Source organism: Plasmodium chabaudi, assembly GCF_900002335.3.
Source record: "Plasmodium chabaudi chabaudi strain AS genome assembly, chromosome: 14".
NCBI lineage: Eukaryota > Apicomplexa > Aconoidasida > Haemosporida > Plasmodiidae > Plasmodium > Plasmodium chabaudi.
In genome coordinates, this window is record NC_030114.2 from 2456898 (window position 1) to 2472401 (window position 15504).

The 15504-nt window shown below is 20.9% G+C and overlaps 4 protein-coding genes across 4 annotated transcripts; 2 read left to right on the forward strand and 2 right to left on the reverse strand.

The window, feature by feature from the left end:
- Positions 1 to 2163: 2163 nt before the first annotated feature.
- Positions 2164 to 3111, forward strand: PCHAS_1467400 (fam-b protein; the record flags this gene model as incomplete). Its single annotated transcript, XM_016799872.1, has 2 exons — positions 2164 to 2232; positions 2401 to 3111. 2 exons carry the CDS (start codon positions 2164 to 2166, stop codon positions 3109 to 3111), a joined length of 780 nt encoding a protein of 259 aa, XP_016655108.1.
- Positions 3112 to 3904: 793 nt separating this feature from the next.
- Positions 3905 to 5413, reverse strand: PCHAS_1467500 (fam-a protein; the record flags this gene model as incomplete). Its single annotated transcript, XM_016799873.1, has 6 exons — positions 3905 to 3979; positions 4135 to 4365; positions 4459 to 4562; positions 4734 to 4803; positions 4899 to 5142; positions 5283 to 5413. 6 exons carry the CDS (start codon positions 5411 to 5413, stop codon positions 3905 to 3907), a joined length of 855 nt encoding a protein of 284 aa, XP_016655109.1.
- Positions 5414 to 9122: 3709 nt separating this feature from the next.
- PCHAS_1467550 (fam-b protein) lies at positions 9123 to 9863 on the forward strand (the record flags this gene model as incomplete). Its single annotated transcript, XM_016799874.1, has 2 exons — positions 9123 to 9191; positions 9336 to 9863. 2 exons carry the CDS (start codon positions 9123 to 9125, stop codon positions 9861 to 9863), a joined length of 597 nt encoding a protein of 198 aa, XP_016655110.1.
- Positions 9864 to 10871: 1008 nt separating this feature from the next.
- Positions 10872 to 12300, reverse strand: PCHAS_1467600 (fam-a protein; the record flags this gene model as incomplete). The annotated part of the gene is made up of 6 exons (XM_016799875.1): positions 10872 to 10895; positions 11032 to 11262; positions 11356 to 11459; positions 11628 to 11697; positions 11793 to 12027; positions 12170 to 12300. 6 exons carry the CDS (start codon positions 12298 to 12300, stop codon positions 10872 to 10874), a joined length of 795 nt encoding a protein of 264 aa, XP_016655111.1.
- Positions 12301 to 15504: the final 3204 nt, after the last annotated feature.

Here is a 15504-nt window from a genome sequence, read left to right on the forward strand (position 1 = left end):
ATATATAAAATATTGCCACATATACAGTTTAGCAAAGAGGACCAAAATAGTATATGTATGCTTTGGGCATATGCATATTAAGACATACCAAATGGATGTACACATAAAAAAAAATAAAAGCGCTTTAATTTGTATTTTATAAAGAAGAATATTTAAGTTATTTAAAGGCATTATATATTTTTTATTTATTTCTTAAAAGCTTAATAAAATTATGTAGCGTATTAAGCATAATGTGTTACAACATAGGTAAAATATTCATGGATGTGTTTACACAGTATTCACGTTTCTTACAAAGTAAAATATTTTGTGTATAATTATTTACGGATTAGCATTGTGACATCATTTATTATTATAAAGAAATAATAAAATTTCAATAATTTAGTATATTAAGCATGCATTATATATTTATGCCATCAATATTGTCATATTCTTTTAAAATCACACACGAGGTTTCTATAATAAATCTGCACATTACTGATGTTTTAAACTTTGAGAATTACAAAAAAATTCCATGAAATAAATATTGCATAAATGAGTCTAATATATATAATATTGAAATTCATTTTACAAAAAAACAAAACCTTTAAAAAAATATTTTTTCTTGGATATATGTTTTTTTTCGTGGATCAGATTGATTGCATACAGACCACAAAACATGTGAAATAATAGGCCATCCTTTTATGCTTAACTGAGAAATGTTAACGATATTATGAAAAGCTTCATTTAAATGTGATTAAATATTCACAATATATAAAAGGTGTTTCTGCTAAGAAAACTAACATATTTATGTTTTTTAATTTTGGATGTGTACTTAAGTTTTTTTTATGGGTGTGAATATTTTTTCATTTAATTTTTTCATTAAACATTTGTACTTTTACAAAAATTTTGTAAAATCACCAAAAAGCCTAAAAACAAATTTCCTTTATATTACACTTTGTCATATATTGCATATGTCATTATATGATCAATATAATTTACTAAGCTTTAATGTTGTTTTATTTTTATATTATTTTATTTTAAATATAATTATAGTGACATTATTTTTATTTGGTATTCCACTTTTCGTTTAATACACTGCTGCATACTTTTACCAATTAACAAGCAAATATTTTATGTATGTGTAACCATTTATATGCATCATTGCATATGTTTCATTACAAGATGAAGTCTATAAGTCCAAATATGCAACCAAAAACGGGGTACTGCCATTAATATGAAAGAGGTCGCATCATATTTTTTCATATGTTATAACATATATAATTGAGTATTCATACCGATTTAATATGATTAAAATAAAATGTCTATATTGGATATATTAATATATATTGGCTATATATGGTGTATTAAGCTATATCATAATTATATATTTATAAAGATTGTTAATTAGAGACTATATTGAAGTATGCATAACACAATATATTTGGTGCAATATTTTATTTAGTAAAATTTATTATTTGTATCACGATTATTTTGATTTAAATTATATTACGCCAACTGAACGGTAATAATAACATTATATATGAGGTTGTATGTTAACTATAGGATTATTCATTTGGAACTATAATAAATTAGGGCCCATTTAAATGTAAATAATAACGATGATTTGTTAATGTTTTCATTATATGTTTCCATTTGTTCATATAAAAATATATATATAATAATATTCTACAATTTTAATTGATGGTTATTAATTTGTTCGTATGTAAACAATAATAGAAAAATATAAATTTATAAAATATTAAACCCGTATCATTAAATATATCAATATATTGTAAATTATATTAAAAGACGATTTGTATAACAAATTTGCAAAAAATATATTTTATAGCAAAATTATTATATATATACATATATTTTTTTATAATTAAAATATTAAAAATGTTGTATTCTTTAGAGAAGAGTTAATATTTATTTGAAAAAAAAATAGTACAATATATATTTATATACATAAATACTTTTAATGAATATAACGGAGTTTTACAGCGGTCACGTCAATTAATTTATAGAAAATGGAAAAAATTAGTAAATGAAATAAATATAATAGTTTTTTATAAATATATTAATTTATTCATAAATTTTAGAATTAAAAACTAATAAATATTACTATTTTTGGAATAAATATGAAGTTATCATCATTATTTAATTTATTTAATAAAGTTAAAAATGAGAGTCAATATTTTAAAATATGTTTTTTTTTCAATTATTATTTGGTCTTTTGAATATGCCAAAAATGTAAGTTAACATTTTCTTTTATTATTAATAATATTTCATTATAGTTTTCGTATTTATTTGTTTTACATTAACCTTAATTATTATTTTATGTATTGGTAAAACACTTATGTTAAAGAAATAATTAAAATTAATTACATATATGTTAATAAATATTTCATTTCTTTTCAGGAATTATACTTTATAACCAAGACACCCAAATGTCTTGAAAGGAATGTATTAAATTTTAGGAATAATAGGGCATTAGCAGATGCAGACAGCCAATTCGATTTAAATAATTTTTATGAATCAACTTTGAGTTTTGCAAATCAATTTAGTGACTACATTGGTGATGACAAAGAAATGACAAATCTTCGAAATGATATAGCTTCACGTATAAAGAGTCATAAAGAAAATAATGCATTACCCAATTTAGATCATGTAGATAAGAAAACGAAAAAGTTAATTTATAAGCTTCAAAAAGAATTAGAAGAAACAACAAAAGAACTTGATAATAAAAGAAATGGTGAATTAGCAATACAGCCGGTACATGATAAAAGAATAATGAAAAAAGATGAAAATATTTCTGTATCAGAGCATGAAGATTTTATACAATTGGAAGATCATGAAAATGTTATGGAGAGTGAACATGATCATTTTGAATACGAATATAATAGAATTACATCAAGTATTAGTTATAAGATATATTCCATTGATAAACAAATAAATGCATTAATGAAAAAAATACTTAAGGCTATGGGTGCGTATATAGTATGTTTTTTTATGATAGTAGCATCAGGGGGAAAGTTATTAATATTAATGCTTGCACCGTATTTGATTTACGCAATTAAGAACCTGCGGAAAATTTCGAAATTAGAATCAAAAAAAAAGGAATATAAATAATATTAAAATAATCACCCTTTGTTATTATGTTTTATTATACTTGTTTAAATGATTAAAAATAATATATTTAATATTTGATTGCATAAAAGTTATACTTTTTGCATTATATAGAATAATGAAATTTGATTAAATTTTTTGTTTTATTATTATATATTTTTTAGTTTAATATATAATCGCGTTATATAATTAATTTATCATTGTTTAGTGTTTTTTTAAAACTCATTTGTTTTTTTTCCATGCATATATTATATATTAATGAATTTTGAATTTGCTCACTTTTAGTTAATATTTATAATTATTTTAAATAAGCTTAATTTAAACATATTTATTAATAAAATTATAAGCTATATTGAGGTTATATATAGGTTTGTATTCGTGATTGTGAGGTTTGTTCTATGGAATCGATGTTTTGGGTTAGGTCACATTTTTATTAGTTGTTAATAATTTGATAACATTTATTGCTCTTTGGATGCTAATTAAATTTATGTACCATCTCGTATATTTAATCTCGAGATGATGTCTATGTTTGTAAACAAAAAAAGGGTTATAAGCATTAAATGAAAGGAATATCACAAATAATAGCAGTTATATTTGTAGTATTCACAAAATTAATACAAATAGATGCATCCTAATATTAAAAGACACAAACAAATAATATACAAAAAAAAATTCTTAAAACAAAAAAACATTTTAAGATGGTAACTTAATGCAGCCATTATTCATGGAAATAAATCCTTTTATTAACGAACATCTTCTAATATTACGGTGCTGAAAATATATATGGAATATATCTTTATTTATGAAGGAAAAGACAAAATAAAGTATTTTTAATAAGGCATTTTAGGGAACTGGAATCATGGTCATCCATCTAAGAAAAAAAACATAAATGGATGAATATATAAAATATTTAAATTTTTTGCATATTATAGCACATATTATAAATATGTACATTTATTTAAAACAACATTTTTTAACAATTGTTAAAATAAATTACTGTGTTATTAAAATTAGTATATCGCTTACAGATTCGATAAAGGTGATATTAATATAACTGTTTTTTTTTTCAATGAGATATCCACGTATGTTAACAAATATTTTTTCTAATTTTCCATCTCTAATATCATCTTCAGAATCAACCTCTGTTCTGAATATATTTGCGCTTTCTACTATTGGGTTTTCATATTCATTATTAGAAGGGTTGTGATCATTTATATTTGCTGAAGCCATGACAATTATAGTTTTGTTTTGGGTTACCTACAAAATTCATAAAAATATATTGCATAAATTAATGTGAATAATATGAAGAGGATGATTTATAACGAAACGGGAGAGAAAGGGTTTCATTACTTGAACTTTTTTGGCTACAGCATAAAAATATTTCGGGCGGGACATAAAACCTTTTTTGTAGCGTTGTTGTATCAGTATTAAGTTTGGATTATACACACGGACAACTTTTCAAAAAAAATAATAATTTTGCATCATGTAAATTAAAATATTATGAATTTGAAGATATAGAAAGCAATAAATAGCATCATATAACAACGGCAATAATAAATCATGAAATTTCGAATAAATAGAAACAATAATATGTTAATCTGATTAATTATTTATGTTTTGTATACTTTTAGCAAAGCTAATAATGGGCACATTGACACTATCGGAATCCCAAAACTCGTTTATCATTTGATTATACTAATGGAAACAAAGAGAAATATATGTATATAAATTATAATCATTTTTTTATTTTAATTTGGTTTATAACGTTAATATTGTTTTATAATTGGTACCGTATTCGGATCATCAACTGTATATTCAATTTTGTTAACATCTATATGTTTTTTATGCTTTTTTTGATAAAAAAACGCATGTCTAAGAAAACAGCTTCCATCAAATTGATAACCATATTTACTTTTAGCATGAGATTCTAACTGTTTTACTGCGTCATTCATAAAAATTTCTGCATTTTGAATTTCTTCTGGATTGGTACATAATAGGTTCTCGCTATTTTCATATATTTCTTCTGAACTATCACTGATCAAAGTGGACATATTTTTTATACGTACAAAAATAAAGGTGTTGTATTTATATTATAATATTGTTGCACATTCGTGTATTTAATATTTTCATAATGAAATGTGTAATATATATTATATATTGTTATCTTTTCTTACGTAGGATAATGATGTATTGATTCAGGTGTTGTATGTTCTCCTGGAGCAGGCTCAGTTGCAAAGGTTTTATTATTCAAATATACGAATATGCTTAAAAGAAACAAAACAAATTGAATATCAGATTTATTCATTTTTGAACTTTACAAACAAAATGTTAAAATATATATTAGGATTTTTTTAAATTAAAAATTAACAACTCGAAAAATAGCGCAAATATAATTAAAATTGAAGCAAATAATTTTCTCCAATAATGTATAAAAAACAAATATTTATTTTAAAAAAAACAAAAATTATTAATTAAATGAAAAAATATATGCTTTATCAAATTTATAAGTTTAATATATTTTTTAGTCAGATAATTCAATCACAAAACGACGTCAATAACAGAGGCTTTCATAAATAATGAATATCTAAAACATTATGGTTCATAATTTCATCAATATTATAATATCTAAAAATAAACAACTTTAATTATATAAATGATATTTTTAATATACAGAATTATGAATATGCAAGTTTTATATTTTTATAATTGATTAAACTCGTTTTAAAATTTATAAAACAATTCATTATGTATGGAATTACATAGCACTTATATTTACATATAATAGAACAAAATGTGTATGAAATTACATATATATTTATATTATATATAATAGGAAAAAGGGTGTTGTTTTTACCTAATAGAAAGTCGATCATTTAAAATAAAAATATATATTTGTTTTAATATAATTTTGATAGCAATCAATTTTAATATAATTATTAATATAAGTATATATAATTATATTAAAATAGTTGTTTTGCTATTTTTTTCATTTGTTTTACAAATTTTCTTTGATAATACGAGTTTTAATATAAAACATGTCTATTATATTTTTAAATATTAAAATAATTAATTCATTCTAAGGAATGCAGTTAATTTTATATATTACTAATACTACTATAATAACAATATTTTTTGCCTCGTCATAGCAATAACTCAATAAATTTTATATTATGAGAATCACATATTATGTGATTTTTTGTCACTTTTAACACAAATTTTAATAAATAACATTTTTCTAGCAAATTTCTTAATTTTATAAAAATTATTCATTAGCAGTAATATTGACAACCATGTTTTTTTATAAATTAATACAAATTATAAATTCCTTTTTAATAGTAAAACAAAGTATATATAAAATTAAAAAAATACAAATAAATAAAATAAAAAAACAAAATAATGAAACATAAAGTTGTAAAATCAAGAAATATATATACATATATAAAATTAATTTATTTTTTTATATTAATATTCTTGATACCGAGGTGTTCATGTATTATGGGTTATTGTTTCGTTCACTGAGCCTGCGTTTTGAGTTAGGGTTCGGGGTATACTTTTATTAATTTGTTTATAATTTGATAATATTTATTGTCTGTAAATGGTGATTAAATATGTGCATTATCTTCGTATGGTTAATCTCGAGGTGGTGTCTAATTATGCAACCCTCAAAGGGGTATATCCATCAATATAAAAGGGGCTGCATAAAATATTTTCCATAAGTTATAATACTTCTATCTAATTCGTTTGGATATATTAAATTTTGCAATACTATAACTTCAAATTTTATATTTTATTGCTAGCTGTTAGGGAACTATATATAAGAACCATTATTATCTACTATATAAGGTGTGATAGTCCATAAATATATCGAATCGTGAATAACACGATATGTTTCTTTATTTGATAAAGCATTTTATTTAGTAACACATATTATTTTTTTCATTATTATTTTGATTTAAATTACAACCTTCCAACCAAACTAAATAATAATCTTATATATGAGGATATAAATTATAACTAGACTCAATTGGGATAATTGTCTACAATATAATATACATTCAGGTTAATGTGTATATGTTTAACATTAATTAAATATAATACTAATATATAATAGGCAATCATAAATTATCAATCGATATTCTGCAATACAACGATGTCTATAAAATATTATTATGCTTCTAACATTTTTAGTAATACATGAAAATTGTACTATAGATATATGCATAATAAATATATAAATGGTAAATATATATAATACCTATTTTTTTATTTCAATACTTTGCATTTATGTTAAAGTTATAATTTATACTGATATAAACTATCTATCTTTATTTAAGTTTATAATCATATGAAAGACAGAATGAAACATGTTCAATATAATTAAATCTTAAACAAACCGTGATATATAAAGAGGTTTTAAAATAGTATTTAATGTATGTTACCCTTTTTTATATATATTAACTTTTTAATACATAATAAGATGATGCCTCATTTTAAGTTATAGAAACTATCTAAATGAGTATGTTATAATTTATTTACTTAAGTATATAATTTTTAATTTTAATAATAATATTGTTTGGTGATAGTGATAAATTATAAAAACATGTAACGCGTGTTCATCAATTTTATATGGATATTTGTATCATAATAATATTTAACAATCTTAAATAGAAAAAATATATTATCGAATTATAAAAAATTAAATTTAACACCAAAAAATCTTAAACATATATTAATATTTTTAATTATATTTACTATTCTATAGAATCTTTTTTTCTTTTAAAAATAAAAAAAATCAATAACATAAATAAATGAATAAAAGGCATAGGATTTAGCTGCATTTGTTTGTATATATTGAATAATAGTGTTGTTTTTCCATTATCCGGACTTATATTCCTTTTTGTTGTTTTTGTTTTATCATTAGAATTTATAATTCTTTTTGGTGATTTTTTTTGTTTATAAAAGAAAGCGCGATTGCATAGAATGATAAATTTAGTTTTTGTTTGAACTCAAATTATAAAATGTATAAATTTAAAGAATACTAAATAGTAAATTTATCTATTAATATAATTATTTTGTAAAATGGGAGCCAGATTATGGCTCTATTTCATGTTTATGATAAAATATAAAATAAATCTTCTATATGATGGAATTCTCTATTATAACTGAATCATAATATTTCCCTGTCTTTAATTATTATTTATAAAAGTCAAAAAATTTTATTATTTAAATAAAAGGTGTCTTAACATATATTAAATGAGTGTGATAAAAATAAAAGATAATAGCATTAAATATATTTATTTTTCGATTCGAGATAAAAATAAATCGGTATCTCTTTCAATTTATTGGTTCGACATATATTTTTTGTGATTTATATGAGGTGTACTTGAACATATGAGTTTTTATGCTATTTTAATAGAAATTATATGTTTAATGTTGTATATTATGAGGTATATTTTTAAATAAAATTATTACATACCAATCTATGAAAAAAAATTTACAAAAAAGTGGTAAATAAAATATAATAAATTAAAAAATATTTAAATGTAAATAACAACACCACATTGTTAATGTTTTCATTATATGTTAGTATTTATTCATATATATGGATCTACTATTTTATTATTTTAATTGGTGTTTATTAATTTGTTCGTATGTGAACAATAATCGAAAAATATAAATTTACAAAGCATAAAACCGTATAACTAAATATAACAATGTGTTATAAATTATATTAAAAGACTATTTGTATAACAAATTTCCAAAAAATAAATTTTAGAGCAAAATTATTATATACATATATTTTTTTATAACTAAAATATTAAAAATGGTGTATTTTTCGAGAAAAGTTAATATTTAATTGAAAAATATATAATATTTATATCCATAAATACTTTTAATGGATATGACGAAATTTGTTACAATGGTTACATAAATTAATTCCATAGAAAATGAAAAAAATTAATATATATGAAGCTATAATCATTATCTCATTTATTTAATAAATAAAGTTAAAAATGAGAGTCAGTATTTTAAAATTTGTTTTTTTGTTAATTATTATTTGTTTTTTTGAATATACTAAAAAAGTAAGATACATACAATTTTATTATAGTTTTCGTATATATCTGTTTTGCATTAACCTTATATTATTGTTTCATGTATCGATAAAACAGTTATGTTAAGTTAAAGAAACAACTATATATGTTAATAAATATTTTATTTCTTTGCAGGAATTATACTTTATAAGCGAGACAACCAAATGCCTTGAAAGGAATATAATAAATTTTAGAAATAATAGAATATTAGCATATTTAGACGATCAATTTGATTTAAATGATTTTTATGAATCGCCTTTGAATATTGTAGATCAATTTATTGACTACATTGGTGATGACAAAGAAATGACAAATCTTCGATATGATATTGCTACACGTATAAAGCCTCATATAAAAAATAATAAATTACCCAATTTAAATAATCTAGATAGGAAAACGAAAAAGTTAATTTATAAGCTTCAAAAAAGATTAAAACAAGCAAAAAAAGAGTTTTATAATAAAAAGAATGCTGAGTTAGCAATACACCCGAAACAAGATAAAAGAATAATAAAAAATTATGAAAATACTTTGGAAACTGAAGACAATCATTTTGAAGATGTATATAATAAAATTACATCAAATGATGGCTATAAGAAATTAAAATTAATAAAAATTATAAAAAATCAAATAATATTTTATTTATGGAAAGGGCGGGGTGTATAGTAAAGGGTTTGTTGATAGTAACAACAATGGCGTTTAGCATAGTAATACTACTTATACCGGTTCTTCTTATATAATTAAGAAATCTTGAGAACTTGATAAATTGAAAATTGAAATATTAAAAGCATCAAAATAACTACTCTTTATTATTACGTTTTATTATATTTGTTTAAATAATTAAAAATATATATTTAACATTTTGTGGCATAAAAGTTACGCTACTATGTTATATAGAATAATAAATTTGATTTAATTGTTTGTTTTATTATTATATACTTTTTAATTTAATATATAGTCATGTTATATAATGAATTTATCTTTCTTTAGTGTTTGCCAAAAACTCATTTATCCTTATTTCCATGCACATATATTATGTATTAATGGATTTTGAATTTACTAATTTTTGGTTAATATTTATAATTATTTTAAATAAACTTAATTTAAGCAGATTTATTAATATAATTATAAACTATATTGAGAATTCAGACTCAGGCTTAGAGTTGCGTTTTGGGGAATCCATATTTTGGGTAAGGGTTCTATAATGTGAGTTATAGTTTTATTCTATGGAATCTATGTTTTGTGTTAGGTTTGTATTTTTAATAATATATTTGTAATTTATAATATTGTTGGTCTGTAAATGGTGATTAAATATATGTACCATCTCTACATACTTAATCACGAGATGATGTCTATGTTTGTATACAAAAAAGGATGATACGAATTAAATGAAAGGAATATCATAAATAATAACAGTTATATTTGTAGTATTCACAAAATTAATACATATAAACCATTATAATATTAAAAGACATAAACAAATATATACGAAGAAAACATTCTTATACCAAAAAAACACTTTATGGCGGTAATTTAAATAAGTTATTATGCATGGAAATAAATTGCATTATTAACACAAATCTTCTAATATTACAGTGCTGAAAACATATATGAAATATATGTTTATATATAAAGGGAAAAATAATATATAGCTTTTCCAACAATGCATTTTTCTTAAATAGAAGAATGTCCATCAATCTAAGAAAAAAAATAAATGGATGAATATATAAAATGTTTAAATTTTTTGCAAATTATAGTATATATTATAAATATATACATTTATTTAAACAATTGTTGAGAATTATCATGTTATTAAAGTTTGTATATCGCTTACACATTCGACAAAAAAGACTTCAAAACGATCGTCTTTTTTTTCAATGAGATATCCAGCTATGTTAACAAATACCTTTTCTAATTTTCCATCTCTAATATCATCTTCAGAATCAACCTCTGTTTTGAATAAATTTGCGCTTTTTATGATTGTGTTTTCATATTCTTTATTGGAAGGATTGTGATCATTTATATTTGCCGAAGTTGTGACAATTATAGCTGTGTTTTCTGATATCTACAAAATTAATAAAAACATATTGCATAAATTATTGTGAATAATATGAAAAATACAATTTACAACGAAACAGAAGTGGGAATATTTCCTTACTTGAGCTCTTTTGGATAAAGCATAAAAATATTTCTGAGGATCTTCAGAATTTTTTTCGTAACGTTGTTGTATCATTATTAAATTTGGATTATACACACGATAAACTTTTAAAAAAAATAATTTTGCATTATGTAAAATAAAATATTATGAATTTGAAGATATGAGAAGAAATAAATAGTATCATATAACAATGGAAATAATAAATCAAGAAATATCGAACAAATTGTAACAATAATATATTAATTTGACTAATTATTTATCTTTTGTATTACTTTTAACTTCGCCAGTGTTGAAAGAGTTAAGACTATCGGGATTCCATAACTTGTTTACTGCATTATCAAACTAATGGAAGCAAAGAGAAATATATGTATATAAATTATAATCATTTTTTAATTTTAATTTCTTTATAACTTTTAATGTTGTTTGGTAATTTATACCATATTAGGATCCATTATGTTTAAATGAATTCTTGTAACATATTTGCCTTCATGTTTTTTTTTATATGCATTCGCAGGAAAATTAAAATTTGTTTTACATGGTTTATAATTGTCATTATTTTTAACATGGTATACTAAATATACTAGAGCTTCATTCATAAGCTTGACCGCCTGTTTAGTTTCTTCGAGATTGGTACATAATAGGTGCTTGTTTTGTTCATATATTTCTTCTGGACTATCATTGATCAAAATGGACATATTTGTATGCGTACATAAATAAAGGTATTGTATTTACATTATAGCATTGTTTCACAGGGGTATATTTAATATTTTCATAATGAAACATGCAATATGTATATATTTTTTCATTTTCTTACGTAGGATGCTGGTACGGTAACGTGGGGGCAGTATCTTCTCTTGGATCAGGTTCAGATGCAAGGATTTTATTATTCACATATATGAAAATACTTAAAAGAAAAAAAACATTTTGAATATAAAATTTATTCATTTTCGAACTTTACAAACAAAATATTAAAAAATATATTAGTATTTTTTTAATTCAAAATTAACTCAAAAAATAGAACAAGTATAATTAAAATTGAAGCAAATAATTTTCTCCAATAAAGTATAAAGAACTATTATTTAAACGAAAAATGTATGTTTTTATCAGATTTATATGTTTAAAATATTTTTTATTTAAATAATTCAACCATAAAACAACGTCAATAGAAGAAGTTTTCATAAATGATGAATGCCAATAATTTCATTAATATTATAATATTTAAAAATAAATAACTTTAATTATATAAATGATATTTTTAATATATATCATTGTGAACACATGTTTTATATTTTTATAGTTGATTAAATTCAATTTAAAATTTATAAAAGATTCCATAACGTATGTAATTACATATATACTCACATTAATAATTATATTAAAATAATTTTTTTCGATTTTTTCCCATATGTTTTACAAAAATTCTTTGATAATACATAGTTTTTAATATAAAGCATGTCTATTATTTTTTAAATATTAAAATAATTTAATTTAATCTGAGAAATGAATTAATTTTATACTGCTAATATTATTATAATAGCAGTATTTTTTATTTCACTATAATAATAGTACGATAAAATATATATGATGGTAATTTTCGTTTTCTGTAATTTTTCTATCGGTTTGAATACAAATTTTACTAAATAAAATTTTTGTAGCAAAATTGTTAATTTTATGAAAATTATTCACTGGTAATAATTTGATGGCCATGCTTTTTTATAAATTAATACAAATTGTAAATTTCCTTTAATAGTAAAATATAATATATATGAAATTAAAAAAATACCAATAAATAAAATATAAAAATAAAATAATGAAGAATAATGTTGTAAAATCAAGAAATATATATGCATACATAAAAATAGTTCAGTTTTTAATTTTAATATTCTTGATGCCGAGGTGTTTATGCATTATGGGTCAAAGTTACGTATCATGGGTCATGCATTTTCATTATGGGTCAAGGTTCTATACTTTGGGTTATCGTTTTGTTCTATGGAATTCATTTTGGGGATAGGTTATACTTTTAATAATTTGTTTATAATTTGATAATATTTATTGATCTTTGAATACTAATTAAATATATGCATAATCTATGTATGCTTAATCCCGAAATTAAGTTCAAATACGAACTAAAAAGGGAATAGAGCCATTAATGTGAAAGAGGGTGCACAAGATATTTTCCATACTTCATAATACTTTCATGTAATTCGTTCGTATGTATTAAATATGGCAATATCATAACTTCATATTTTATATTTATTGCTAATTTGTGGCTAATTATATATAAGAACCCTTATTATTTATTACATAAGACTTGTTAATTGGGGACCATATTGAATCATGAATAAAATAATATGCTTCTTTATTCGATGAAACATATTATTTGTGTCACTATTATTTTGATTTAAATTATATTATACCAACTGAACTGTAATAATGGCATTATATATGTGGTAGGTGAATGATTTATAAGATGATTCATTTGGAATAATTGCCTACATTACAATATATCCTCAGGTTAATGAATATACTTTTAACATTAATTAATCAAACTATTAATATATAATAATAAAATATAGATTCACAAAATATTGATCGAGAATCGATAATACAGCATCATCTATAAAAGGCTTTTTATGCATCTAACATTTTTAATAATACACCAAAAATATACATATTAATAAAAACTTACATTATATATGTATATTATCCTCTTTTTTTCGATTATATATAGTATCATTTATTTTAATGTTTTAAACTCAAATAATAGAAATTGTTCTATATAAATTAATTTATTTACTATAAAGGTATAATATTAGAATAATCATTAAAAATTTTTAAGCATTATCGTTTTGAGGCATAAATAAATTATATTTTAAAATAGTTAAAAAATTAAATATAAGCATAGTAATAAAATTTCATATAATATTTTGTTCTAATAATTATAAATAATATGATAAATATAATATTGTTATTATTATACACCTATACATATAATTTAATAAAATACTTGACTAATAACTAATATTTAAATATTGTTTTATTATGAAAGCTTCATATAATTAAATATTAATTTTATCGAAAGGGCGCATAATAATTAGTTTTTTTGAACTGATAATATTTATATTAGGTTATATATATATATGCAAACTTATAAATTTATATTTTAAATATAGTGCTATTACGGAATATTATATATGTTCTAAAATGTTATAATTTAAAACAATGAAGCAAGGAAAATTACTAATCGGTTTAAAGTAATTTTATTTAGCGCATTAATTATTCCGTTGTACTATACAGTGATATAGCAGGAACCAACAATGATAACACTAGATAAAGTATTAAATACGAGCAAACCATTAAATTCATTTGATTCGAATACATTGGCATATATTAATTATATATTATTAAAACTAAAAAGATGCAGAAGATAAAAAATCATTATTATAATATATACTTGAGTATAATTTTAATGTAGTAATATTAAATTATAAAAATATATATTATTAATTCTATTAGCAATTTGAGTAAAAATATAGTTTTCTATATTGAGCTAAATGTTTTATTATAAAATATGTAGTATATGATATGTTTAGATTCTAAGTATCAATATGCACTATAATGGTAAATACACTTATATTGCTTCTAAAAGATTATTATTATCACTAAATAAAGAGCAAATATTAAAATTACAAATCTATAAAATTTAAGCAAATCATAGGAAAATAATTTTATTGAATTAGTTTTTATATCTTAAGATGGGAGTTCGTATTTATTTATATATTAAACAGTTAATAGGAATGGTAATATATATTTATATATACTAATTTAATTTTAATTAGTTATATTAACTTAAATTGCACATTTGTGTTTTATTTTAGAAAGATACATATATGAGGTGTAATATTATTTATTAAAATTTATTTGCATACAAAGTTATTGAGCAATTAAAATTAGGTACTCATTTATATTATTAATTAAAATATAAATACAAAATATATATAATCTATTTCGAAAAAATAATAATGTTGAATGATTTTTAAATTTTATAATTTTAATAAATAATTTGTTTTATATTTAATAGAAATAACATTAAAATATGCAGCATGAGATGAAGAATAATAACTCCTATCAATATATGATATCAATAAT